The sequence below is a fragment of the Gallinula chloropus genome, assembly GCF_964237585.1.
Source record: "Gallinula chloropus genome assembly, chromosome: 4".
Taxonomy (NCBI): Eukaryota; Metazoa; Chordata; class Aves; order Gruiformes; family Rallidae; genus Gallinula; species Gallinula chloropus.
Window position 1 is genome coordinate 38,580,055 of NC_140088.1, and position 26,597 is coordinate 38,606,651.

At 53.6% G+C, this 26,597-nt stretch overlaps 1 protein-coding gene across 1 annotated transcript; it reads left to right on the forward strand.

Moving 5' to 3' along the window:
• Window positions 1–9,250: 9,250 nt before the first annotated feature.
• DRD4 (dopamine receptor D4) lies at window positions 9,251–25,422 on the forward strand (the record flags this gene model as incomplete). The annotated part of the gene is made up of 4 exons (XM_084262986.1): window positions 9,251–9,520; window positions 23,294–23,406; window positions 23,886–24,430; window positions 25,125–25,422. 4 exons carry the CDS (start codon window positions 9,251–9,253, stop codon window positions 25,325–25,327), a joined length of 1,131 nt encoding a protein of 376 aa, XP_084119112.1. The 3' UTR covers window positions 25,328–25,422.
• Between the last annotated feature and the right edge of the window lie 1,175 nt (window positions 25,423–26,597).

A 26,597-nucleotide genomic window follows, 5' to 3' on the forward strand; every position in this document is an offset into this window, starting at 1 on the left:
ACTTGAACCAAGTATCCTGATTTATCTACTTTGCAACCAAAAAATGGGGTTTGCCTTGCAGCAGTGGAATGGTGATGGGTAGAAAAGTGTGTGGCTGCGCCCCGCGCTGCTGCACCATGGAGCAGGTGACAACCGTGGTCTCAAATGAAGGGAATGCTCAAATTCCTGAGGGAATTCAGGACTGTGCAAGGAATCTCAAAACCTTTTGCAGGGTGAAATTTATACCTGAATTAAACCGGAGCTCAAACCAAATCCCCAGCCCTGAAACAACACCTGAGGCTGCTGAAACCAGGCTTAACATTAAAGGAATGGGAGTCATAAACTGTGCTGCTTAGGGTCTGTACTGCTTAGAGTCTGTACTGCTTAGAGTCTGTACTGCTTAGGGTCTGTACTGCTTAGAGTCTGTACTGCTTAGGGTCTGTACTGCTTAGGGTCCATACTGCTTAGAGTCTGTACTGCTTAGAGACTGTACTGCTTAGGGTCTCTACTGCTTAGGGTCCATACTGCTTAGAGTCTGTACTGCTTAGAGTCTGTACTGCTTAGGGTCTGTACTGCTTAGGGTCCATACTGCTTAGAGTCTGTACTGCTTAGAGACTGTACTGCTTAGGGTCTGTACTGCTTAGGGTCCATACTGCTTAGTGTCTGTACTGCTTAGGGTCCGTACTGCTTAGGGTCCATACTGCTTAGGGTCTGTACTGCTTAGGGTCCATACTGCTTAGAGTCTGTACTGCTTAAGGTCTGTACTGCTTGAACCGTGCTGCATATGGTTATCAGCTGAATGAGGCTTTGTGAAGTTGCACCTTGCTCTTCCCATTCTCCACGTGCAGGAGTGGAGACTCCCCTTGCCTGCAGTCAGCAGGCACAAAGCATGACTAAATCAGCCATTAATCGCTGTAATCTAACCTGTCACCTCTGTGCAGCATCACTGCAGAGAAAAGCTCCTGGTCACTGCCCCTAAGAATGCCAAAGGATCTAGGAGTGACAAAGGATGCCCTCCCCTGATCCCCTGATCCCTGCTCCTTGCGCAGACACACCCAAAGCTGCGAGAAGTCAGTGCTGAACTGACCCTTGCCACAAGCTGCCAGCAATGGACCCCATCATGGGAGGGAACAGTGTTTTACAGGATGTACAGCAAAGCCCTGCAGTCAGGTAACACCAAGGAGCGTGGAGGCCATGATGCAGGGTGGGGAGAAGGTGTCTGCAAGCCTCAGGGCGTCCCTGAGCAGGGGGGGGAGAGCTGTCCTGCAGCCACTGCTGGGTGTAAAGCCACCAGGATCTTTGCACAGTCACTTGTACTTAGGCTCGATGCCAACTGACGGGCAGCATGGAGAGACCTGTGGTGAGCTGCATTAAGCAAATCTGGCTGTAAGGGCTATTCACAGCAGCCACGCTGTTGGCTGGGGACACCCTCGTGCGGGGCCGAGAGCAAAAGTTACGGAGCAGAGGGGCCATCCCCACCTCTCGCTCGAGGCTCTGCATCACAGCGATAGGTGTGCAAGCTGACCCACCCAAAACCATTGAAGCTGCTGCTGCTGAAGGTCTTTTTTCTCCCCTCGATAGCAGGAAGGAGGGGCTCAGCAACCTGGCTGTGTGAAACAAAGCTCAATGCATCAGACCCACATTTGACAATACTTAAGGCGGGCACATGAGCCTGGCCACCTTATGCATTGGAGGAAGAGACAGGAGAACCTGTGCTGGAAGGAGAGGGTTTTATCATAAAGCTTGGTACCCCAGCCCTGCCCCGTGAGGAGGGCCTTCTGAGGTCGGAAGAAGAGAAATTCCCATTGACACTTTAACAATACAGCAGATCAGAAAAGACCTTCTGGCTGGAGGAGCAGCGTGGATGCATTCAGACTCCACAGAGCTTCATGAACAGGCTGGATAAATGCTGCTACAGTGTCCTGCAGACACTGTTGCTCCTGCCTTGGGCCAGGAAATCTCATCCAGCCTTTGGGGCTGCAGTTTGTCCAGGTAGCAACCCTTACCAGACTATCCACTGTCTAGACCCCAGCACAGCAACTCCAGACCTTCTGGGGCTGCTTTTCTTCATGGAAACGCCTTGGTTGGCCAAAACATGCATCCCAAAATGCTCCAGCCTTTGGGGTCCATGGCTTTGAGATGGCTAAGCACACAAGGGTGAAGACATCCTTAGAAGGTTGGGGGAAGGGCCATCTCATTCCACCACCTGTGTCCAGCAATGGTGTCACAAGTCCCCATGAAGCTGTCTAGATGCAGCTGACCTTCGAGGAGCCCAGGCACAGGCTGTGACCCCATCCATCAGCAGCATCGCCACTGGCATGGGAGTTTATTGAGGTCAGACAGTACTAGGAACTGCATTGCTAAATCCTTCCTACGTAAAAGTAAAATACCCTTTAATCAGCTTACGGGGTGTTCAGGAACTTCTACCTCCCCCATTCTTTTTTTCCTCTCTTTTTTCCTTTCCCTTAAAATGGTGTGTGTGAGTCCACGTGTGTACCAGAGATTTTCTCCTGTGTGTTTGTGGGGAGCCCTCCCCACGCCGAGGAGCCGACGGTGACGCTGCTGTCTGCCCAGAGCTGATTGGAGTCGTTTGCTTGCACCACTCCCAGGCCCGTAAGAGAAAGGACCCTAATTGGAATAAGGGGATTGGAGGATTTAGCCTTCTGAATGCTCCTTTCTTGCACAGGATAGTTTCAGGAGTGGTTTTAATCTTTACCACCTGATTTTGTCATTTTGGCTCCGAAAGGGAAGAGTGGGATGGGGGGAAGAGGTGAGCAGGGGCAGCTGGAGGTGGGCTTGGGAGGGGAATGGGAAAGGAAAATCACAGTCCCATTTGGTGTTGGGACCTCAAGAAAACACCTACCTCATTCCCCAGACCCAAAGTGGACTTGGTTAATTTTCCCTCCTGATGGCTGGGAGCAATCCCAGTCTCAGAATTCACCCAGTGTCACAGAAACACACTGGCCCCTCCTGGTCTCCTATTGAGAGGGGATCTGATCAATGTTTATCAATATCTGAAGTGTGGGACACAAGAGGAAATGGCCAGCCTCTTCTCAGTGGTCTGTGGGGTCAGGAAAAGGGACGATGGCCTCAAGCTGGAGCACAGGGAGTTCCACACAAATCTGGGGAAGAACTTCTTCACAGTGAGGGTGAGGGAGCCCTGGGACAGGCTGCCCGGGGGGGTGTGGAGTCTCCTTCTCTGGAGATATTCAAGCCCCGTCTGGACACCGACCTGTGCGACCTGCCCTAGGGAACCTGCTTTGGCAGGGGGTTGGACCCAATGAACTCCCTTCCAACCTCTACAGCTCTGTGTGATTCTGTGAATCTGGTCCTTCTGGGAGGTCTGTGCTTAAAGCGATGCACAGAGCAGAGGGAAGAGCTGTGTTCTCTCTCCATTTCCCTCTTCCTGGTGCCTCTGTGCACGCAATGGGCTGTGTCGCTCAGACCCACTCTGTGAGAGGGGAGCACACATCCCCCATGCCCAGTAAGACAAGATAACCGCCCTGGAATGGGAAAGACGTGTCCCAGAGACTACACATCTCTCCCAGGCAGCACTCAATTCAGCCAGGAAAATCACTCTCAGCAAAGAAGATGCCCAGATCTAGGATATGTGCAGCACTCGCTCTGTCTGCCGATACAATGCTCAGCTTCAGTGCTGCTCCTGGGTTTGCTTAGATTGTGTCTCTCCCCCACTTTGTTGAGCTGGGCAGCAGAGCCTAGCAAGTGTTTGCCCCAACATCAGCTGCTTTCTGGCTTTGCACCAGTCAAAAATTTAGAAAAAGAAAATAAAGAGAAAGCATTAAGATGCCACCTTGCTGGAAGCATGGCTGTGTGCCTTGGAATCTGAATGGACAGTGCCGGGCATAGTGGTGATCTCCATGGTTGGCAGCACTACCCAGGGCCAAGGACAGCAAAGCCTTTGTGTCAGGAGCTCGGAGCTGTGCAGACCTCAGTCATTGTGATCAAAGTTCTATCTGCTCCTAGCCAAACCCTTGGGTGAAACCTGCAGTAAACACCAGCTCTTTTGAAATAAGAGGTTAAGAAAAACACCTAATATTTTTATGTGAAAAAAGCCAAACCAAAACCCAAACGAGCACACTTGAACCATTTTGCTAAGGGGTGGGAAGGGAAAGGGGAAAAGTGCTCCATGGATGTGGGAGCGGTACTTTGGGGCTGCAGGCTGCCATGGCTCTCCATGGTATGGGAGGAAAGAGGCACTTTGGAAGGAAGCCAGAACATCCCTCATTCCCCTGATCCAGGGTAGGGTTGGGTGCAAAGCTGTAGGGTGCCTGAAGGGTGTAATTCTGCCCCCACTCTGCCCAGGGATGCTGGGGCTGAGGCAGGCTTATCCCAGAGGCTGCTGCCCAGTGTCGGGACAAGCGGGACGCAGCCTTCAATCAGGAAAGATTCCTGTGAGGCACGTCCCTTCCGTGAGCAAATCCTCCTCCCTGCTCAGGAATGGGCACAGTGGAGAGAAAGGGAGGCTGTTTTTACCATGGCTGGCACCATGGCCCAAGAAATGAAGCCCAGACTTGGGGCACAGTCAGGTTTTCGGAGGACTCCCAACCCACCTGCATATTACGTCTGTCTCTCTGTCACCAAGGAAGCACAAATTGCTTTTTAAAGGCCTGCAAAGACAAACTGCCACCCCCAACCCTCACTCGCGGGGTTTTTGACACCCTGTGGGCTTTCTTCCAAATCTCCCCTGAGGACTGCCAAGGATGCACAGGTGGGACAACGCATACCACTGGCCATCCCTGCCCCCCCAGCCCAGCATCGCTCTCTCCCCAGCTGGAAACAACCTTGTACCTTGACACGGAGGAGCTACGAGCACCGTCTCTCCAACATCTGGCCTTCTCACAGCTCTAATTGGTATCAGCATCTGTAACCTCAGCCTCCAGATGTTTACCAAGCCTGGGGGAGAGGAGAAAGCACTTCAGGGAAATCATTTTAATTAGGAGGATGCCGCGCACCGCACTGTGTCCCAGCTGGCAGGCCGGCTTGGCCCATTGCAGTGCCAGCCACCAGCACTGCAGCTCCTCACACAGCTCCTTGGGCTTCCCCTCGGCTGCAGCCCTCTTTGGACTTCATCCGGGACCTGAAAGGACATCCCTTCAGGGTGGTGAGCCAGAACAGGCTGGGTGAGGATGAGGGCAGGAGGAAGCAGCTTGCGGCTGCGTGCTTGCTGCCCACAGGCATGCCTTTCCCTGCCGGCGCTGCCCTCGCTTCTCCTCCTCCTCCCCAGGAAGTCTTTCACAGCAAGTGGCTCTAAAGAAGGTCACCAATGTTTCGAGACCCGTGGAGGGGTTCTTGGAGCGTATCCGTTTGATCTGCCCCGCGACACAAACTCTAGGATTCCACCAGGTTGCCCCTGCGTGGGGACAGTTAGGTGGCTTAATCTGAAGCCAGACACCCACCAAAAAAATCACCTAGCTGTGGCTCTGAGCTATCAGAGATGGGAAATCCAGCCATTTTCTCCACAGTTCCATCCCCATGGCTAATCACCATTAAAAACACATGACTTTTACATATTAAGTGGCTTCAGCATAACTTGCCAGAACGTTAAATGTCAGAAGATATATCCAGCACGTACATAAATCCCCACAGCTTATGGGAGGGGAACTTGGAGAGCCCGGAAAGCCGAGGGAGCTGTGCCACCCCCATCCCTCCCTCGCAGAGGTTAACCCGAAAGGCAGGGCTGCCGCTGCTTCTTTTCTCGGAAACACATTACAGGCAGATGTAAAGCAGGAGGGCTTTGCTGGATGAGACTTTCACAGAGAATTGCTCAGCTAAATATGTCAAATAAAAGGAGCAGGATTGGCCTTAAAAGCTCTTGATTTCTCTGCCTTTGTTCTGAAGCTGGAGATAGACCCAGTGATGCGCTGCCCAGCTAGCAGGGCACTATTCAGCAGCTGAGGTTAAGCAGAGCTGTGCTGAAACTTCAGCAGGTGATTTTGTTCTCCTTCTCTATTTAAAAATTCAGGTGTGAGAAGCTATGGGGACAAGAGTCCTGTGTGTTTTGGGAGCCTCTGACTGATGCCTCCTCCCTTTGTGACCTTCCCAATCCCTCGCACTGGCCCCCAATCAAACCCTCTGGACCTCATCCCTGGGGAGCTCCTCCCGGCTCTGGGGCCACTGCTGGGGACCAGCTCCATTGCAGCCACGGTGAAAAACTATGGCTCTGCTCGTTTTCTGGAGTTTCTGCCCTGCAAAAGCAGTTCTCCCACAGTTTTCTTGGCTCATGTAAGAAATGGGGTCCTTCCCTGGTGCTGCCCATACCTGGTCTCTGGCAGCTGAGGTTGGAGGTGGCTGGAGGTGGCAACAGTGACATTGCTCTGGCGGGTGAAGTTCTTGCCATGGCAGAGGAAAGGCAGAGGTCCTGGGAGGTACAGAGGCTCCTTTCCCTGTACAGGGGTGTATATACAGGCTTCACCCCTGGTGCATGGATAGACGTTTCCTTGATGGAGCTGCTGGGGCACTAGTCTGTCAGTTTATGAGAGGCAAACTGAGATACAGACTTATATGAGGATGTGATGTCCATGCTGGCAGAAGGTGCTGCTGTTCATACCTTGCACCCTTCAGGGCACCTGCTTAGGACAAACTAAACCACGTTTTTCTGACAAAATGTGCAGCTGGGGTTGGCTTCCACAGCCCCTTCATGCTCCTGCCCTGGGCCAGCACTGTCACAGCATGCCAGGGGAACCAGGCTGTGCATCCAAGCAAAACCAGGGGTGTTCATAGCCACTGACCACATCATACACACTCCTAAGATGCTCTTAAACACTCACCATCCATCACATTGACATACAACTCTCCTTGCTTTCCACAAGGGTGACAAATGACTCTGTCCTTCGTCATCTTTTTTTTTCTTGCAATGACACAGAAAGACTTGTTGATGTACTGCAGGCATTCTTTCACCTCTGCTAAGACAGTTCCTCTCATACAAAAAAGGGATTGTCTCCAATACTTATACAGAATCACAGACTCCACAGGTTGGAAAAGCCCTTTAAGACCGTCAAGCCCAACCATTCCTGTCCTGTGCTAAATCATATCCATGAGCACCTCATCTACCCATCTGTTAAACACAACCAGGGGTGGGGACTCAACCCCCTCCCTGGGCAGCCTGTGCCACATCCCCACAACTCTTTCAGGGAAGAACTTTTCCCTGACATCTGATCTGACCCTGCCCTGGTGCAGCTTGAGGACATTTCCCCTTGTCCCATCTCCTGTCCCCTGGCTGAAGAGACCATCGCCCACCTCTCTGCACCCTCCTGTCAGGTCAGTGTAGGTGGTGAGAAGGTCTCCCCTCAACCTCCTCTTCTCCAGGCTGAACACCCCCAGCTCCCTCAGCCACTCCTCATAAGATTTGCCCTCCAACCCCATACCTCCCAATAGGAAAATAAGGTGCTTCCCTGCCAGCCTGGCTCTCCAGGGTTGCACAGCAAAGCCCGTCACTCGGCCAGGCAGGAGCTGTGGTTTACGAGCCCCATGTCTGCCAGGGGATGCACTGCGGCAGCGGGCAGGTGCGGCGGAGCCGTGGGACTCAGGAACAGCCCTGTAGCCTGTGTGTTTGGGAAGGAAGAGCTGCTCCAAGGAGGACTGTGCATGGCGGCTCTTTTTTGGAAGTCAAAAGCCTTATTTCACATTAGTTTAATCCTCTCTGGGATGAAACTGCTGTAGGGCTAAGGCACTGTTAGTCTGGAATAAGGGCTTCCACACTGAGAATTAGGAGTCGTTCTGCACTAATCCACAGGGAAAATCAAGGTAATGAATATAAATTGACTGTTGAAGTGGATTAGATAAATGGCGTTAATCCCTGTGGGCGGCTGCCACAATTCCATCTCACTCTCTTTGCTGCTCAGGTAGTTTAACCATAAATAAATTAAGGGAATTTTGTCCACAGGACTTGAGTGCTGGTCCATTACTGTGCTTCAGTGCCTCCCTTGGCTGATTTGAGTTGATCTGTTGGGGCAAAAGGGCTGTAGGAAAAGCCATCTCACTGTACCAGCTCCTCACCATGGTGGCATCAAGTGTGCCAGCAGTTTTAGGGACCAACCACCAGACCAGAACAGCTGTGATTGGGGCATAGAAACCTTCCATAAATCTCACTGTAGGAGACCTAATCCTCAGGTTTTATCTTCCTACTATGCCACTTTTAAAAACAGGAGTCGCTCGATGGCCCACCATGTGCCACAAACACAACAAGCAAATCGTGAGCCCAAAGAAAAGAACAGCCAAAGGAAAAGAGAAAAAGAAAAGCCTCAAACAAGCCATCCCAAAAACACGCCACTGCAAAGGCTTTGGGTTTATGGTCGATTTTAGCTTTGAATTAAATGTGCTGTTTCCATACCACTCGCAGACTGACTGACAGCTGCTTTGGGGCGGGAAGCACCCAATGTGGGATATATGGGATATACAGGATATATACAGGACACCAACCCTCTGCTGCTGTACCTGGAGGAGGTGGCTGATCTGAGAGGAAATTTTAGCTGTGCCAGTGCGGAGTTGTTCTTTGCCTCCTGCTCCCAGCCCAACCCTGGAAGAAGGAACCTCCTGTGCTGGAGAAGGCTGGGGTAAATCAGGCACTGAAGGGCAAGGCATTAATCCCTGGGTTTTCCCTTTTCTTCTTCCTTTTCCTTTTCCTTTTCCTTTTCATTGTTTCTTTTCCTTTCCTTTTTTTTTTTTATCTTTTTATTTTCGTTTTTTTCTTTTCCTTTATTTTTCTTTTCTTTTTTTTTTTTTTTTAATATCATTTTCTTCATTGTTATTTCCTTCTGATTTTTTCCCTGGCAAAGCCCCGGCCTGACATCTCTCACCTCGGCCAGGGGAAGACAGGCAGGGCTCCCTCCCCCGAAGAGCATCCCCCAAGGCGGGAGGTAGCGGGGAGCCCTCCCCCAGGGCTGGAGATACCACCACGACGCGCCCCTCCCCTTGGGGCCGGCCGCGGGTCCCCCGGCAGCGGCAGCTCCCCCGGGGCTCGGCGGGGGGAACGGGGACGGGACACCTGGAGCCCGTGTCGTGTGTGCGCCCCCCCCCCTCCCAGGCCCCGCCGCCCCCTAAGCCGCTTGCTGACCCAGTTGGAGCCGCGGGGGCCGGGCGGCACCGTCTCAGGGCGGCGGAGGAGACTCCTCCCCGCTGCCCCGGAAAGTTTGCGGCCGGCCGGCCCGCTGCCGGAGCCTCGCCGCGGGGCTGGGCACGGCGGGAGCTGAACCGCACACCCGCGGCGAGGGAGCTCCCATGCCCCGGGCTGCCGGGGCAGCGCCGCGGCGCCATGGGGAACGGCAGCGCCGGGGCCGAGCCCTGCAACGGCACCGACCTGCCGCCGGCACCGCCGGCACCGCCGGGCGCCGGGCACAACGTGGCCGCCCTGGTGCTGGGCATCGTCCTCATCCTGCTCATCGTGGGGGGCAACGGGCTGGTCTGCCTCAGCGTCTGCACGGAGCGGGCGCTGAAGACCACCACCAACTACTTCATCGTCAGCCTCGCCGTGGCCGACCTGCTGCTCGCTCTCCTCGTCCTGCCCCTCTACGTCTACTCCGAGGTGAGGCTGCCCGGGGGGCACCGGTGGGACCGGGCTTGGGTACCGGTGGGACCGGGGCTTATGGCTTCTGGGCACCGGAGGGACCGGGCTTGTGGCTTTTGGGTAATGGTGGGACCCGGCTTGTGGTGTTTGGGCACCGGTGGGACCAGGAGCTGTGGCTTTTGGGTACCGGTGGGACCGGGCTTGTGGCTTTTGGTCCCGGGGGTCCTGAAGGTTACAAAGGTGTGGGGCGGGATCGGCAAGGGACGAGCACGGAGTGTGGCGGCCGCTCCCCGGATCTGGTCCCGACCGCCGACCCCACTCTCCCGCCCCTCCCTGGTCCGGGAGCACCAGCGCAGCCCCTGCCCCCTGCTCCCTGTCCAGCCCCCTCCGCAGGGATGCTTGTGCCCCTTCCAACTCCCCGCGGCTTTTCCCTCCGCGTCTCCCGGGGCATCACTTTGTGCCCCCCATCCCCACCCTCCCCCGTCCTACCGGGGCATCGCTTTGTGCCTCCTATCCCCATCTCCCCCCCGTCCTACCGGGGCATTGCTCTGTGCCCCCTATCCCCACCCTCCCGTCCTCCCAGCCAGTTACTGAGTTGTTTGCACCAGGGTGCATGTCCCAGGCCGGGCCATCAGCTCTGGGGAGCACCTCCCTGTATTGCTGGCTGCCCAGGCTGGCATCAGCAAAGGGGCAGCGAGCTCCTGGGCCACGCTGCCTGGCTGAGGCGGGGGGGTTGGTGACAAGGGAACGGGGCACCGGGTCAGGTTGGGTAGGGGAAGCTGGGTTTTTAGGGGGCTTTGGTCATGCTACCTCTGGTGGCTTTAGCCAGCTTGCTGCAGGGCTCCTCCTGGCAGATGTGGTCTGGTTCACACAGGCCTGATGATGTGATGATGTTCACAGAGAGACCTCAGGTTCATGTCCGAAATCTGATTATTCCCAAGGCTGAAACAGCTGAGGGAAAGAAAAACGGGAGCACCTGAGGTTGAGGGGGTTTGCATCTCCCTCCATAAAAGGGAGATAAATGCTTACTGCTGGGGATTGCGGGGGGACTGGGGGTCTGGAGCAAGGAGGCTCCCTCAGCACCAGCCGGTGGCTCTCACCCTCCTGCTCACAGGACTAAACCAGCAGGATTTCCATGGCAGCCTGTGCAGTAGCTGGTGGTGGGGAGGGAAGAGGAGCTCTTTCCAGATGTGGGGAGAGCCTGGATGCAGCCTTGTACACAGTAAACACCCCCACAACCTGGAGTCTGGGGACTGGGGGGTAGTCAGAGGAACCTCGTGTGTTCTGACAGCCTGTAGTTTGTAAGGTGCTTCCCTGGGCAGGGAACGGGGTTGTCCCCAGGAGCAAGACCCAGTGGTGTTCCCGTCCATGAGGGCTGACATAAGACTGTACCAGCAGCATCCAGGCCTTAGCATCTCCCCTTCTCTGGGGCCGCCGCTCAGCCCCTCACCGGGATGGGTGTACACTGCCTTAAGCACGGAAGGCTGCGGATTAGAGCTTAGGGTGCTCTGAGCCTCGCTTACCTGCTCCGAGGATTGTGCAGGACATTGTGACCTCTGCAGAGACAGAGGATTCCTGGAGGGATGGGTCCAGCTGGGGATCCAAGAGGAAACCCATGGAGGAGCACTAGATTCCTTTCACTCTTCTCTCTGTGCTTATGGGAGCACCTCCACACCATTTGTTTTTGGTGGTTTTGATCTGCCCTCATTAACTCAGTTTTGGGGGGCTAAAAAACGTCTGTTTTCATCGTTCTTCTCAACTAATTTTGCTAATACAGCCTGGGGGATCAGACTCTGGAGGTCAGCCGTGCAGAGAGGGGTTTGGGGACTTGGTTGACAGCGAGTTAGCCATGAGCCAGCAGCGTGCCCAGGCAGCCAACCATATCCTGGGGTGCATCAAGCACGGCACGGCTGGTCCAGAGAGGGGATTGTCCTGCTCTGCCCTGTGCTGGTGCAGCCTCACCTCCAGTCCTGGGTGTGGCTTTGGGCACCACAGGACAAGAGGGATACAAAACTCTTGGAGAGTGTCCAGAGGAGGGCAGTGAGGATGGGAAGGGTCTTGAGGAGAAGGCTTACAAGGAGAGGCTGAAGGCCATGGGTTTGTTCAGCCTGGAGAAAAGGAGGCTGAGGGGAGACCTCATGGCAGTCCGTGGCTTCCTGCTGAGGGGAATGAAGGGGCAGGTGCCCATCTCTCTCCTCTCTTTGGGGACCAGTGATAGAACCCAAGAGAACGGTGTGAAGCTGTGCCAAGGGAGGTTTAGGTTGGATGTTGGGAAGAGGTTCTGTCCTGAGAGAGGGGTCAGGCACTGGCACAGGCTCCCCGGGGAAGGGGTCACAGCCCCGAGCTGGGCTGAGGGCAAGAAGCATCGGGACGATGCCCTCAGTGCCAGCTCTGGCTGGGCTGGGCCTGTGCAGCACCAGGAGTTGGACTGATGGTCCTTATGGGTCTCTTCCAGCTCAGGAGATTCTAGTATTTTTCTTTAACTTGTTCTTTCTGTTGTCTCTCCATCCCTCTGGCTCCTGATTCCATGGGCAGACACATGCCCCAGTGTGGTTTGTCTTAGCCCAGAGGCCTGAGTTTTACTGGCATACATAAAACACTGGTTACCATTCTCTGGGGGTGCCTCCGAAAACGCTTCCAATGGGACATAAAGCAGACACCCCACAGATTCTCAATACTCAGGGGACGGGTCTTCAGCCCTGTGTGAGCTTGAAGAACCTGGGCTGTCCAGCCTGCGCTGTTGCTATGATGACACTTCGTGTGTTCACTTAGATAGCTGCTCATAAACATCACTTTTGGGGTGTAACTCTGCCCTGTCTCTGCGCCCAGGATACTGAGCCACAGGGGATGAAGGCAGCGTATGACAGGGCTGTCTTTCCGCTGGGCTTCCGCAGCTCCTGCAGCAAGACAGGCTCCCCAGGAGTAAGAGATGCTGTAAGAAGAGTGTGCACAGGGATCTGTGCTCCTCCCACGCAGCGGTCACGCACCGGGTGGGTGTGAAGGTCCCGGGCAGGTGTGGGGAGACAGGCTCTCAGGCAGGCAGTGGGCTTGGGAGACGGCTCAGGCTGGGTGGAGGTCGGAGCAGTCCCCACTTCAGGCCTGGAGGTTTCGCTGTGGGCTCACAGCTGCAGAGCCTCTGTTCCTTGTGAATAGGCACCTCCACGCAGTGCAGGGTTTGCAGCTCCACTTGGTCTGAAGAATGCTGAGGGGAAGGGACAGCAGCCATCGCGTCAGGGCCAGGGGACAGAATGTTCATGATTTGTCCTTCCCTTCCCTTCCCTTCCCTTCCCTTCCCTTCCCTTCCCTTCCCTTCCCTTCCCTTCCCTTCCCTTCCCTTCCCTTCCCTTCCCTTCCCTTCCCTTCCCTTCCCTTCCCTTCCCTTCCCTTCCCTTCCCTTCCCTTCCCTTCCCTTCCCTTCCCTTCCCTTCCCTTCCCTTCCCTTCCCTTCCCTCCCCTCCCCTCCCCTCCCCTCCCCTCCCCTCCCCTCCCCTCCTCCCCTCTCCCTCTCTCTCTTCTCTTTCTCTTCTCTTTCTCCCTTTTCTCTTCTCTTCCTCTTCTCTTCCTCTTCTCCTTTCCCACAACACCAAAACCTGTAGATCCAACTCAGAACTTGGAGAGGGGCTGCAGAGTGCAGTGACCACAACTGTTTACAACCAGGTTGATTTCACCTTGCGTCCTGTGCCACCATGTTTACACGTGGCACAGGCAGCCCTTGGTTGTTCAGTTCAGCCTTTACTCTTGGTTTGGGGTTGGGCTGTTTGGTTGGTTGTTTGGGAATTTTTTTAACTGGGGCTTTCTGGAAAACTTGGAAAACCAGCTGAGAGGGTGGGGGACTTTTGCTTCTTGTTTATCAGGAACAGACCAATAAATGCCAACCACTTCCTTAATTCAGCAGCAGCAGCTCTCTCACCTTACTGCTTTTTTTTTTTTCTCCATGGGACAGCTTCTTGTGTTAGGTTGTTGGAGACATCTCTCCAGCCAAGGCTTTAGGAAACAGCTGGAGGGCTTTACACATTGGAGGTTACACCTGACAGCCACACAAAACAAGAGATGTCCCCCATGCTCTAGTGGGAAAGGGGTTGCAGGTGGTAGATGAGGGAAACTGGTGTGTGTGGTCACAACTGTTGTCTTTTCAGTGCTGCTTCACAGTCGCTGGATGTGGAGCTTGGCAGAGGGGCAGGGAAATGCAGCCGTTGGATGCAAATCTCCTCCAGCCCTGTCCTCATGTGGTGGGGCCACGGCTTGCTGACAGTGAGCAGGAGACCATGTGCATTACTCCTGGCCTCTTGCCATCCTGTCGCACTGGGCTCCATCAGCACACATGAAAACAGACAGTCCCTGGCTGGGAGACCTTCCTTTGGGAATAGGCTGGGGCATAGGAAATCAGGTCTCCCACCAAACCGAAGCTGTTCAGCTCACTCCGGGCAAGCAGGAAAGCCTGTAGACCTCTTCTCTGCACAGACCAGCTTTCTCCGTGCCAGGTGAACATCTTCCCCTGAGCCCTTGCCCTGTCCTAAATCCCCCTCTCATGTTTGCTGTACATGGTTGGGGTTCTTCAGGCTGAATTTCTTTCCTCATTCATTTGTCCGGCCGAGTGTACTTAGCAGCTCCGGTTAACGCTCGGGGTGCTGAAACTGCTGTGATGAAGCCAGTCTGCCAGAAATCCAACTGTTGCCATCATCCAACTCAGGACATTCTGTGCTTTGATTCCATACTTTGTCAGTTCTGATCCTCCACAGCCTGATGTAACCAAGCATCCTATAGTTGGAAAGGGAGGAAAAGTCACCTCCCAACTGGCCTGAAGCATCTGCTTTCCGAACCAAGCAGCTCCCCAGGCTGCAGACGTGAGGTGAATCCCTGGTGGTGTTTACAGCCGGTTCCTCCTTTGCAGGAGCACGCAGTCATTAAAGAAAACCAGAGGAACTTCTGTGCTCCCAACATTTCCCATTCTGTTTGGAGCTTTGGTTTGGGTGGGGGTGGGTTTGCTGTTCATCTCTTGCAGATACCGCGCCAATGTGCAGGTCTCGGTGTGCACACGGGCGAGCCTGTGCCACACGAGCACTGTGAGGTGGTGCAGATGTGTCCAGTGCTCTCTGATGAACCTATTCAAACAAAGACATGTTCCAGTGCTTGCCAGCTGTTAATTACCAGGCAGGTAATTAGGTGGTCAGGCTGCCCTGATATGCAGACAGCACTGACCTTCCAACTTGCTCTGGGATCTCAGCTCTCGGGAGAGGTAAAAATCCACAGGGAAGGTAGACTGCTCTTCTGCATCAGCTTTGTCCTGCCCGTGGGAGTGTGAGGTTATGCTCTCCTAGCAATCTAGTGCCAGTAAGTCCAGGATAATGGGAAGGAAGGGGGATGAAAGTGGCCAGGGCACTCCCTGTGGTCCACGGTAACTCCCCAGGAGCGAAGCCCTGATTTTGTGTGAAGAGAGGCCAGGTGGGGATACCAGAGTCTGCCTGGAGTGTTGGTAGCACTGGAAAGAGGGGTTACTGCTCCCCTGCAGCAGTGGGGATGCCTGAGGAAGCAGAGCTTCAAGAGGTCGTGGAGGTACTGCCAAGCACTGCCAGGCTCTGCGTGGTTTTGCCAACAGTGAGGGAGCTGCACAGCCACAAGGGCTTGTCTGGAACTACCCCCCTTGCCCAAAGACTCTGACAAGGGCAGGAATGGCAGTTGATATACTCCTCGTTAGCCAGAGGCATTCCCAGCAATTAGGGCAGGCAGGGAACACCCTCCACTCCTGGGCCCAGCCACTGAGCAGCCTCCTACCTGTCCCGCTCCGCAGACGGCTCCCGGCTCTGCGCTCTCCTTAATCCCTGCTGAGTGCCAGAGCTCTGGCTCGGGCCTGCTCCAGGACGCTGCTGGCAGGAGCCGGGTGAGGCTGGGTTATATAAACCTCTTTGCCACTGAGATCCCTGTAATCGATTACGGAAACCAGGAAGCAGTTTTAGCAGAGCCGCAGTTTACCCGGCTCCCGCGGGTCAGGGAAGACGAGTGGCACTTGGGAAGGATGGAGCAGCCAGAATTACACAGCCTGTTTCCTTGGATGGGGGGAGGGGGGGGTGGATGCTGCTCTGCATTCCAGGGTGTTGTGTACCACAGGTGGCGAAACATCGCCGTTTTTATACGCAGCATGCTGTCTGCCTGGGGTGCAGCTCTTCTGTTGAGAGGCCAGACCTCTCCCCCTCCAAATTTCCTGTGGCTTTCTGTGAATGCACGCCCTCCTTTCTGCAGAGACCTGTCTTTCCTGGAGGCTTACAGCATTAGTGGAAATAGATGTTCTTCTGAGAACCCAGCAGAGCCTCTGCAAAAAAAAATGGGGAGAGGATACAGGCCAGCAATTATAACCGGTGCGATGCGAAGGGCTTTATTTTCAGTTACCAAAGATGCAGGGGAGTGCCTTTGAATTTTGGGCCCTCACCATGTTTCAGGCCAATGGCTGGATTTGCTCCTCATTTCTGAAAAACATCAATCTCAATTATTTCAGTCCAGAAAGGTTGTTAGAGCAGATGTGAGGCTAACTTTTGTCTTGCATCCCTCTCTGTCTCCTTCCTCTCCCCTTTGCAGGCTGTGTTGTGTGTTCTGGAGAATGCAGCAACTGTCATGGCCCATGAAAAACTTGAGCCAGGGGTTGTCTTCTTGTGGGCACTTGCACAGTCTTTCTCTGATACTGGACATTCATGGAATCATAGCATCATCAGATGTGTAGGGCTGGCAGGGACCTTCAAAGCCATCCAGCCATCCCTGCAGTGAGCAGGGACACCCTGACCTAGAGCAGGGTGCTCAGAGATTCATCCACCCAGACCCTGGATGTCTCCAGAGATGGGGGCTCCCCCACCTCTCTGGGCAACCTGTGCCAGCGTCTCACCATCCTCAAAGGGAAGAACTTCATCCTCATGTCTCATCTCACCCTGCCCTGCTCTAGTTTAAAGCATCACCCCTCATCCCATCCATGCCCTTACGAACAGCCCTGCCCAGCTTTCCTGTAGGTCCCTCAGGGACTGGAAGGAGCTTGGAGGTCTCCCTGGAGCCTTCCCTTCTCCAGGCTGAACCATCCCAACTCTCTCAGCCTAGGAGAGATGCTCCAGCCCTTGGATCATCCTCATGGCCTCTTCTGGACCTGCTCCAACAGGTCCATGTCCTTCTCGTGCTTAGGGCTCCAGAGCTGGACACAGCACTGTGGGGTAGTCTCACCACTGAAGGGAAACAAGGGGCCTCCTGCTGCAAAAGAGAGAGTGCCAGAAGGGAGCTGCCCCTGAGCGCTTCTGAAAGGCAGCTTGAGCTGTTTATGATCCCTAAAGCTTTGCACCGTGTACCTTGATGGGCTAATCTTCTGCAACCTCTTGTAATTAGGTACCACTTAATCACGTGGCCCGGCAAAGCCAGCTATGCCTCTAATCCAAAGTCACTCTCCCATCAGGGAAGTTCTTGGCAGATTTTGCTAAAATGGGCAGGCGAGAAGCGCGGCGTGGTGGCATGTCCTCACCCAGCACTTTCCCCGAAGCCACAGCCTTGGGGGTTGGTGGGGAAAGGGAGGAGTTTGGAGCATTTTCCGGCTTGAATCTCCCAGCAAAGGATGTGTCCTCTGAGGGTGCTGAAGCCCGGGAGCTCCTGTCCTTCTTGGAACTAATTAGTTCCCTGGAATCACAAAGAGGCTCTGAAAAACTATAGCCTAGAATCTAATTCCCTCTTGTAATCTGAACCTGTCAGCATCCCCGCGAGCTTGGCAAAAACGTGTAGGGGTGATTCAACACCCAAATGGAGTTTGGGGTGGCTGATCTCCGCTAGAAAGGGGGCTGGTCTGAGTCCAGCCCTGCTCTGCAGCTCTGGGCCACCTCTCAAGGAGATGGCGATATAAAAATAGCCAAACAGTTTCTTCAGAGTCTACTTTGGCTTTACAGCTCCACTAATCATAATCCCGTGCGTGACATCATTACTGCCTGATATTAATCCCTGCAGAGCTGCCTGCCCCGGCTCCTGACAGGGGGTTCTGCTCCTGCCCAGCATTACGAGGAGAGCGTTGTCCCTGCAGCTCCCTGTTCTGTGCTGGGGAGGAGAAAACCAGAACCTGCTGTTCAGCATCTGTCAGCGAGCAAATCCACACGCTGCTTAAACCATGCACAAGTCTGAGCACTGGGTGACTGCTACTACAGGTTTGCGTTGGAGAGCTGCTGTGGAGGAGTGGAAATGCAGGCTGAACCCCGGCTGTGCGTCCTGGTGTGTGGTGCTGCTCGGGGCTGGTGGGCATGGCCACACTGCTCCTGCAGCGCAGGCGAGTCCTGACGTGCCTCCAGTTTGCTCGTCCATCACGGTTGTGTCACCCGTGTGTATGTGTTGGGGTGACCTTATCATGGAATCACAGAATGGCTTGGGCTGGAAGGGCCTTAAAGATCATCAAGTTCCAACCCCCCTGCCATGGGCAGGGACACCTCTCACCAGACCAGGCAGCTCAAGGCCCCATCCAAACCGGCCTTGAACACCTCCAGGGAGGGGGCAGCCACTACTTCCCTGGGCAGCCTGTTCCAGTGTCTCACCCCCTTTGTAGTGAAGAATTTCTTCCTATTATCCAGTTGAAATCTATGCCCTCCTAATTTAAACCTGTTCCCCCTCTTCCTATCACTCCAGGCCCTTCTAAAAAGTCCCTCCCCAGCTTTCTTGCAGGCCCTTCAGGTACTAGAAAGTGCTGTAAGATCTTCCCAGACCCTTCTCTTCTCCTGGCTGCACAACCCCAACTCCCTCAGTCTGTCTTCATAGGAGAGGTGCTCCTGGCCTCCAGTCATCTTCATGGCCTCCTCTCAACCCATTCCAATAGCTCCATGTCCTTCTTGTGTTGGGGACTCCAGAACTGGGCACGGTGCTCCAGGTGGGTCTCATGAGAGTGGAGTAGAGGGGGAGAATCCCCTCCCTCGACCTGCTGGCCACGCTCCTTTTGATGCAGCCCAGGATACAGTTGACCTTCTGGGCTGCGAGTGTGCATTGTTGGCTCATGTTGAGCTTCTCAGCCACCAGAACCCCCAAGTCCTTCTCTGCAGGGCTGCTCTCTATCACACCATCTCCCAGCCTGTACTGATGATGAGCACTGCCACGACCCAGATGCAGGACCTTGTGCTTGTCCTTGTTGAACCTCATGAGGTTCACATGGGCCACTTCTCCAGGTCCCTCTGGATGATATCCTGTCCTTCCAGTGTGTCAACTACACCACCCAGCTTGGTGTCATCTGCAGACTTGCTGAGGGTGCACTCAAGCTTCTCTGGGCTCTCGTCTTTTAGGTTATGTAAAGCCCCTTTCCCTACTCCTCCTGGTTTAGAACCAAACACGGCAACAGTCTATTTATTTCTCTTGGCTCCATCCCATCACTCCTTGCTTTGCGCTAGCACACGGGTTGAACTCCTCTCCTGCCCTTGGCACCTCCTCCACCATCCCCATGCCAGGTGCCAGGACTTCACTCCCTCTCCTAAGCTGCTGAGTTGCTTTTGGGGTTTTGTTTTGGACTCCCCACTCTCATTTCTTACCAACTGTCCCCTAGACAGTCAATGTTTTACAGCACCAAAGTGCTAACTACGGAGCTTACCTGGCGGTGGCAGGGGTTGTGTCCCTCAGCTTGGCAGCCCCAGGCCCACATACATGTGTTCCATGTTACACTGTGTTATATTCATGCACTTTATCACACACAACATGAACACATCGATAAACAATATAGATAAAAATTCATTACATGTAGAAAAACCAGAAGAAAGTCCTTGGGACTTTTATATAGTTTTATATGTATATATCTAATTTTTATATAGCACACTACACATAGGTAAAATATATAGGAAATTGTATATATTATATCTAGCTCTACATATGTTATAGCAGTATTTATTATATGTAATATATAATAATATATAATACCATATTTATAATAGTCAAAGTACATACATTGTTTTATATTTTTCCATGTCCTGGGGAATTTTATAGTTATAGCTAGTTACAGTTGTTACTGTTATAGTTGTTACAGTTACAGCTATGTTACAGTATATTTATACAATCTAACATTTAATTATAAATATAACTTTAAATCTAACTTACATGCATACATTCTATTTACTATATGGAAATGTATGGGCAAATTACATATAATGTGTAAAATTGCATCAATAGGTAATATATACTATAGAAAACCAGTTCAAAGCCCCTATCTAGAGACCCTGTGTGTAACTGTGTGCTATACCATTTATCTTATATTACAGCAATATATAATACACAGCAGATTAGGATTACAGATGTATGTCAGATGCAGTTTTATCCGTGTGTGCATTCTATAGAACATCTGTAGCTCCATATATCCTGTAGATACGGGGCTTTGCAGAGGGGCTGAACTACCTGGCTGTGCTCTGAGCCTACCTGGCAGTTGCTGGGTGGCATCGGCCGGTTGTTCACCTCCGAAAAGCAGGGCTGGGTGCTGGGGATAGCTCAGGGTAGCGCCGCTGCCCAGACACGATGGCTGAGGGGCTTCTGCCTGAGAAGCACAGATACACACCAGCCGAATCACTACGTGTTAGCATGGTAGAGGTCTGCAAGCTGCTAGGGAAAGCCTCGGAGTCGACGGAGACAAGCGGCCACTGCTACAGAACGCTTTGTATCCTGTTTGTACAGCGTGATGAGTGCAGGGTTTGTACCCAGCCCCTCCCTGCAGAAGGACTCAGAGGATGGTGGGCTCTCACCAACCGGGAGGACAGGCTTTCTGTTGCTACAGCAGGAGCAGCCCTGTGAGCCCTCACAGTTTGCCTGCGCTGGAGGAGTGCATCAACAGGTCTCTGCGCCAACCAGGCTCGGGGGAGTAACAGCAGGGTGTCACGGAGTGGGAATGGGCTTGAGTTGACACTTGCTGCATCAGCCTCAAAAAGGGCTTTAATGCTAAGACAACTGGCTGGCTTTACAACCGGGCAAGACAAGCGCTCAGCTGGAAAAAGCTTCTGGTGGCTGTGCTAGCTCAAGCCATCACTGTCCTTTCTGTCCCCAGACACAGGCTGTGCAGCTGAGAAACCACCCAGCTGAAACGCAAAGTCTCCCTCACTGTGGCCTGTTGTGATGGTGGAAGAAGCCTCTTGCAAAGCCCTGACCCCAGCCCCCGCTCTGAGCTGCTCCACCACTCTGGGAGTGGAGGTCCCAGTTGTGATGGGATGATGACTTTAGCTCTGAAAGTACCTTTAGCTCCTGCTTCAGCCCTGGTGGGGAGGAAATGGGATGATGCTAAGAAAGAACAGCACCATAGACACATAGAAACACAAACTGGGTTGAGCAGGCTCTCAGATCCCCCCAGTGCCCCTCCTGCCATGGGCAAGGACACCCCCACCGGTGCAGGGTGCCCCAAGCCACATCCAACCTGACCTTGAGCCCTGCCAGGGATCCCAGCTTCTCTGGGTGCCCTGTGCCAGGGCCTCCCCAGCGTCATTGTAAGGAATGTCTTTGTAATACTCAAAATAAATCTCCCCCCTTTCAGTTTAAACCCATTCCCTTGTCTGATCCCTATGCTCCCTTGCCACCAGCCCCTCTCCAGCTTTCCTGCAGCCCCTTGTGGGTCTGGAAGGCTGGAATCAAGTCTTCCCTTCTCTGACCCTCCAGGGAGGAAGATTCTTTGCCTGGCAAGTGAAATAAAAAAAGACCCTCAGACAGCTCAGACCTGTCCCTCAGGAGAACCTGGGCATTCCTTGCTGAGCTCATGTCATTCTGTGCCAGAAAAACCTTTCCCAGCACCCTGCCAGTGCTACTGCTGTGTGCCCTGCTCCTTAGGAAATGGCACGCAGGCCCAGCACTTCGTCCCAACAGCTAGGAGAGGCTGGGTTTGCTGTGCCTGGGTTCTCTAACAATTGGATTTGGAGTCAGCACTTGCAGACCTACCGCAGTGCACTGGGAGGACAGAGCTTGACATGAGTTTAACATGGGAACAAATGAGCTTTTCCTCCTCTCAGCCAGCTGACCTAGAGTGGAGGGGGGTGTTGAGCCCCTCTTTTATGTCAGGGACAAACAAAAAGGTATGACCCTTTCTTGTACTAAAGTGGGAATTGTTCGGGAAGCGCTGCTCGCGGTCTGGTCCCCAAGGCAGCTGTGCTGGTGGTCAGTGCATCAGCTTTAGATGCAGGAGGGTCTGGACCAGCCCTGTGCTGAAGAAAGGCTTTAATGAATCCTGACTTATTTCTGTGCCCTTTGAGCTCTTCCTTCCATTCCCATTTCCCAACAGCTGGTCTCACAGCGTGCTGCTGAGCAGACATTCCTGTTCTGCAGGCTGGTATGGACAAACCGCCAGAAACCCTTGGGCTTTTTCTGGCTTTGCTGTGGGTTTGGGGGTTCTATCCCCCCCCACATTCCCGAGGATTATTTGGGATGCAGTGGCTCAGATTTTTAGCAGATACCTTTTGTACAGTGGAGTCAACACCTTCCAGTAACTCAGACCAATGACACACATCTGGTCAAATCGTCTTGCCTGCAGTGCTTCTGCTGTGCCCCTGCTGTGCCCCTGGTGCCTGCAATTGTGGAGAGAGCAAACAAGAGATTTTATCTGATTAGCCCGAAGCTCCTCTCAAGAGGCTGGCCTTGAGCTTAGCATGAGGCACGAAACAGTTGTATAACACACAAACTATTCGCAGCCTTGGCAAACAGAGGGGTGGGTACAAAACATGAGCTTTTGTGCTCTGCAGGTTGCTGAAGAACCAGTCCCTGCTCCCTCAGTGCCCAGCATCTAGTGATGCTATGCTGGGAGTGCTCTGCCCTTTGTTTTTGGAGAGATTTTGGGGTGGTGCGGTTGTTTCTGTGGAGATTTTGGGGTGGTGAGGTTGAGTTTGGGGGTTCTGAGCCCACTGGCTATCACCTTGCACTAGCCTGAGGCGGTGAACTGCCCCATGCCCGTGTCCTGATTTTGGTCAGGATGGAGTTAACTTTGTAGCAGCGGATGGAATGCTGTGTTTGAGAGTTAAAATGGGAGTAGTGCTGATAACACCCTGATGTTGTTAGTTGATGTCAGACAGTCAAGGACTTTCTCAGCTCTTCATGAGAAAGGAGGGGCGAAGCCAGGACAGGTGACCCAACTGACCAAAGAGAGTATTCCAGGCCAGTTACGTCCTGCCCAGGATATCGGGGGCTGATGGGAGGAAGGCCGAGGGCGGCTCCGGGACGTGCGGTTCTTGGGGGACGGTCGGGTTCCGGGAGGGCTCTGGGTGGCACGGCCTGAGTTGTGTGGTTTGGTGAGAAACTGCATTGTGTATCAACTGCTTCATATATTTTTTCTCTAAAGTCCTGTTAGCATTGTTATATTTTATCTTTCTGCTATTTTAGTAAACTGTCCTTATCCCAGGCCTTTTAGTTTCTTGGTGTTGGGGTTATTTGCCCCTTCCTCTTCCTTCTCCCTTCCCTTACCTCTCAACCTTCCTCCCCGCCCCCCCCCCCTTCCCTCTTTCCTTGCTCTTTTCCTTTAAGGAGCAGGCAGCTGCGTGGATCTCGGCTCTCAGCCGGGGTAAAACCACGACAACCCGTCACCCTGCCCAGCAGGACTTGACAGTTCTGAGGGTCTGTGGGCTCAGTTCTCCACCCAGGTGAGAACCCTGAAGCTGTGAGCCGGCTCCCAGGTGCCGCTGCTTTGTGGGAAGGGGAGTACTGTGCCACACACTGGACTGCTTTGCTTCAGGCCACTGGTTTGGAGGGAAGCCTGATTGGCCAAGGTGGCCAGGCCTGGAGGTGCTCTGTGTCCTTTTAAAAAAGGCATCTTTAAAAAAGGCATCCACTGACCTTCTGATCCACTGATCTTCTCAGTTCCAGGGAGGCGTGTGGTCCCTCAGCACGGTGCTGTGCGATGCCCTGATGACCATGGACGTGATGCTGTGCACAGCCTCCATCTTCAACCTCTGTGCAATCAGCGTGGACCGGTAAGTGCCTCCTCGTGCCAGAGGTGGGACTGCTGTGTCCTGACATCTATCTGCTTCCTCATGTGCCTTTGCAAGGGTCCCATGCAGGGAGGATGGATCCTGCTCTCCCATAAGGACAGTGTCCTGCCCTACTGTCCTGCCCCATCTTTGTGTCCCTCGGTACACTTATGGGGGCCAAGGTGACAGACCAACACTGTCCCTTTGGGTGCTCTCTGAGGGGGATGCTGGCTGTACCCAGGCTTGGCTATATGAGGAAATTAAGGAGGGGGTGGACAACGACACAAGACAGTGGTGAGCAACTGTGGCACCACTTGCTTCTCAGACTCCCTTGGAGTCCAGATCCGGTGGCTCCAGTACAAGAAGGTTGGATCTAGATGGACTTAGAAGTCCCTTCCAGACCAAACCAGTCTGTTTCTATGATGTTGCCAGTGGTGACATTGCCATACTGGGATTGACTCACCTGGGGCCTGTATTGACAGGTTTATCGCTGTTTCAATCCCACTAAACTACAACCGGCGACAAATCGACCTGCGGCAGTTGATCCTTATATCCACCACCTGGATATTCGCCTTCGCTGTAGCATCCCCAGTCATATTTGGCCTCAACAACGTCCCAAACCGGGACCCCAGCTTGTGTCAGCTGGAGGATGACAACTACATCGTGTACTCCTCCATCTGCTCCTTCTTCATCCCTTGCCCCGTCATGCTGGTGCTCTACTGCGCCATGTTCCAAGGACTCAAGCGCTGGGAAGAAGCTAGGAAAGCCAAGCTAAGGGGCAGCATCTACGGGGCCAATAGGAAGCTGTATCACCCCTCAACCTTCGAGAGAGAGCAGACAGGCCTGGAACCAGAGGAGTGCAACCCTTACGCCCGCTCTGACCACCCTGGGGACTATGGGATGAACAATGGGATCCAGACTGTCTCCTACCCACACCTCAAGTACCCGCACCCGGGACACAGTCGGAAGCGGGCGAAGATCAACGGCCGGGAGCGGAAGGCCATGCGGGTGCTGCCTGTTGTCGTCGGTGAGTAGCAGCTGGGGGTGGCTGGGGAAGGGGTAGCAGTGGGGTCCTACGGCAGGGTCTGCTCTGGCAGGACTTGTCTGAACCCTGCAAAGCGAACACAGGCTTTGCTGACTTCTCTGCCATGGGCACGATAGCGCGGCAGCACACTGAGAGCTGTGGTTGCTTCTTGCTGGAGGAGCTGGGGGTGGGTTAAAAGCCACCTTCCTCTTGTTCCACCTCCCCAGTGCCATGGCTTTGGTCCTTCTCCATTGCCTGTGGGCTCGTTTTGCTAGCTGCCCTTACCTTGTTCCTGTGGCACAGCCGGGTTGGGGCTTAAGATACATGTCTCATGAGAGGGTGTTTACCCAGTGAAAGCCCTTTGGGGCAGAGCAGTGCCAGCAACACCCTGGGAAAGAATCTGTGTGCAGTGTTTATGAGCCAACCTTGACTTCAGGGTAAACCAGTGACTCCTGATGTCTTAAATTAGAATCCAAAATGATACATAACTTAGACTTTTCCTTGATGTTTAGGATGAGAAAGATGCCCTAAATCTTTTGCCGGGGCATAAGCACAGCTCAACATGTCAGCACATACGCTGCTTTTTCCCAAGGCACCCTGAGCTGCCTCTGTTCCTGTTTGGCCCAGGCTGTGTTTGTTGAATTAACCCCCTTTTTAACACTCACATCACTTTCTCTCTTTAATGTCCTTCTGACAGGTGCTTTCCTCTTCTGCTGGACACCTTTTTTTGTGGTTCATATTACCAGGGCGCTCTGCAAGTCCTGCACCATTCCCACTCAAGTCACCAGCACTGTCACTTGGCTAGGTTACGTCAACAGCGCGCTCAACCCCATCATTTACACCGTTTTCAACGCGGAGTTCAGGAACTTCTTCCGCAAAGTCTTGCGTCTCTTCTGCTGAGCCCCCTGGAACTGGTGGGGAGAAGGAATGACCAGGCTATTTTTATTTTTTTTTATATATATATATATATAGTTCATTAAAGCTCTATTTCTGCCTATGGTCTGCTGTCTTTGTTGGGGAGGAGGGAAGGAGAAGATGGCAGCTGAAAGCTGCTGGTTCCCAGCTCTCTGTAACAGAGTCACAGGTGAGTACCGGTGGATACAGCTTGGGTGTTCTCCTCACTGGAACCATGAGGTGTAGCCACGATTTTAACACTTGGTGCTTGATGTAAGCGGCAAGAAGCATTGCAAGACAGCAGGGATGGTTCTCGGAACAGCTTGTGCGTTGGATTTAGGTGCTTGGTCTGGTCTGGGCTTCTCTAAGCTATTACTAACCTAAGTCAACCCCCCCCCCCCCCCATTCCTGCTGTGAGCTGGGGAGGCAGGAGAACTCTGCGGCTGCTCCAGCCCTGAGAGTCACAGATAAATTCCCTGCTCTCAGCCCTGGGAGGTGGAAACCTCCCCATTCTGTCTCAAGAAGTGTTGCTGAAGGAGGTGGCTGAGGCACAGCCCTCCCTTGCTGCAGCCTAGCCTGGCAGTGGCCCGTCTCCACTGGTCCCACAGAGTTTAATCTGTAAGGACAAACCAAGCTGGGAGTGCAGAGCATGCTAGGATGCAGCCAGTCTCCCAGAGCTGCTCTCAGAGCCAGGCTGCCTCCTTCGTCCCAGCAAAGCAGCCCCCAGCGATGCCAGAAAGGGCAAACACGGTATCCCATCCCAGTAACTCACCCCTCTTCGGCCCACTGCAGTTCAGGAGTGGCTCTGGGCAGACCATTAGCCTGGCACAGATTGATAAGGATGATAAATTGTTGGGGTGTCATTTTTCATTCATTACTCATAAGCTTGGCTGTCCTGGAGCAGGTCCCCATGTGCTGCTTGACCTGCTTTCAGCTGGCTGCAGGTCTCTTCTGGCTGCTGGGGTGGCATTCCCGGGGCTGGGAGGTAACACGGGTGGGAGTCTTGGGGGGAAAAAGGGCTCTTAAGCTCATTTCCCAGGTGTTCACATGCCATATCAGGGTGTATCAAACTGTGTAACCTCCTCTCCCCTTACCCTTGATAATTTTCAATCCAAAGCCTGATTTTACTCATGTTTGCCAAGGGAACATTAAGGTCTTACCAAAATCCCTGAACAAAATGTCTCTGTCCAGTATTCATACCTGCTGTGGGCCCTGCACAGTGTGGCCACATAGTAGTAACTACAGATTTACCCAACCGAAGGCATGACGATGTTAG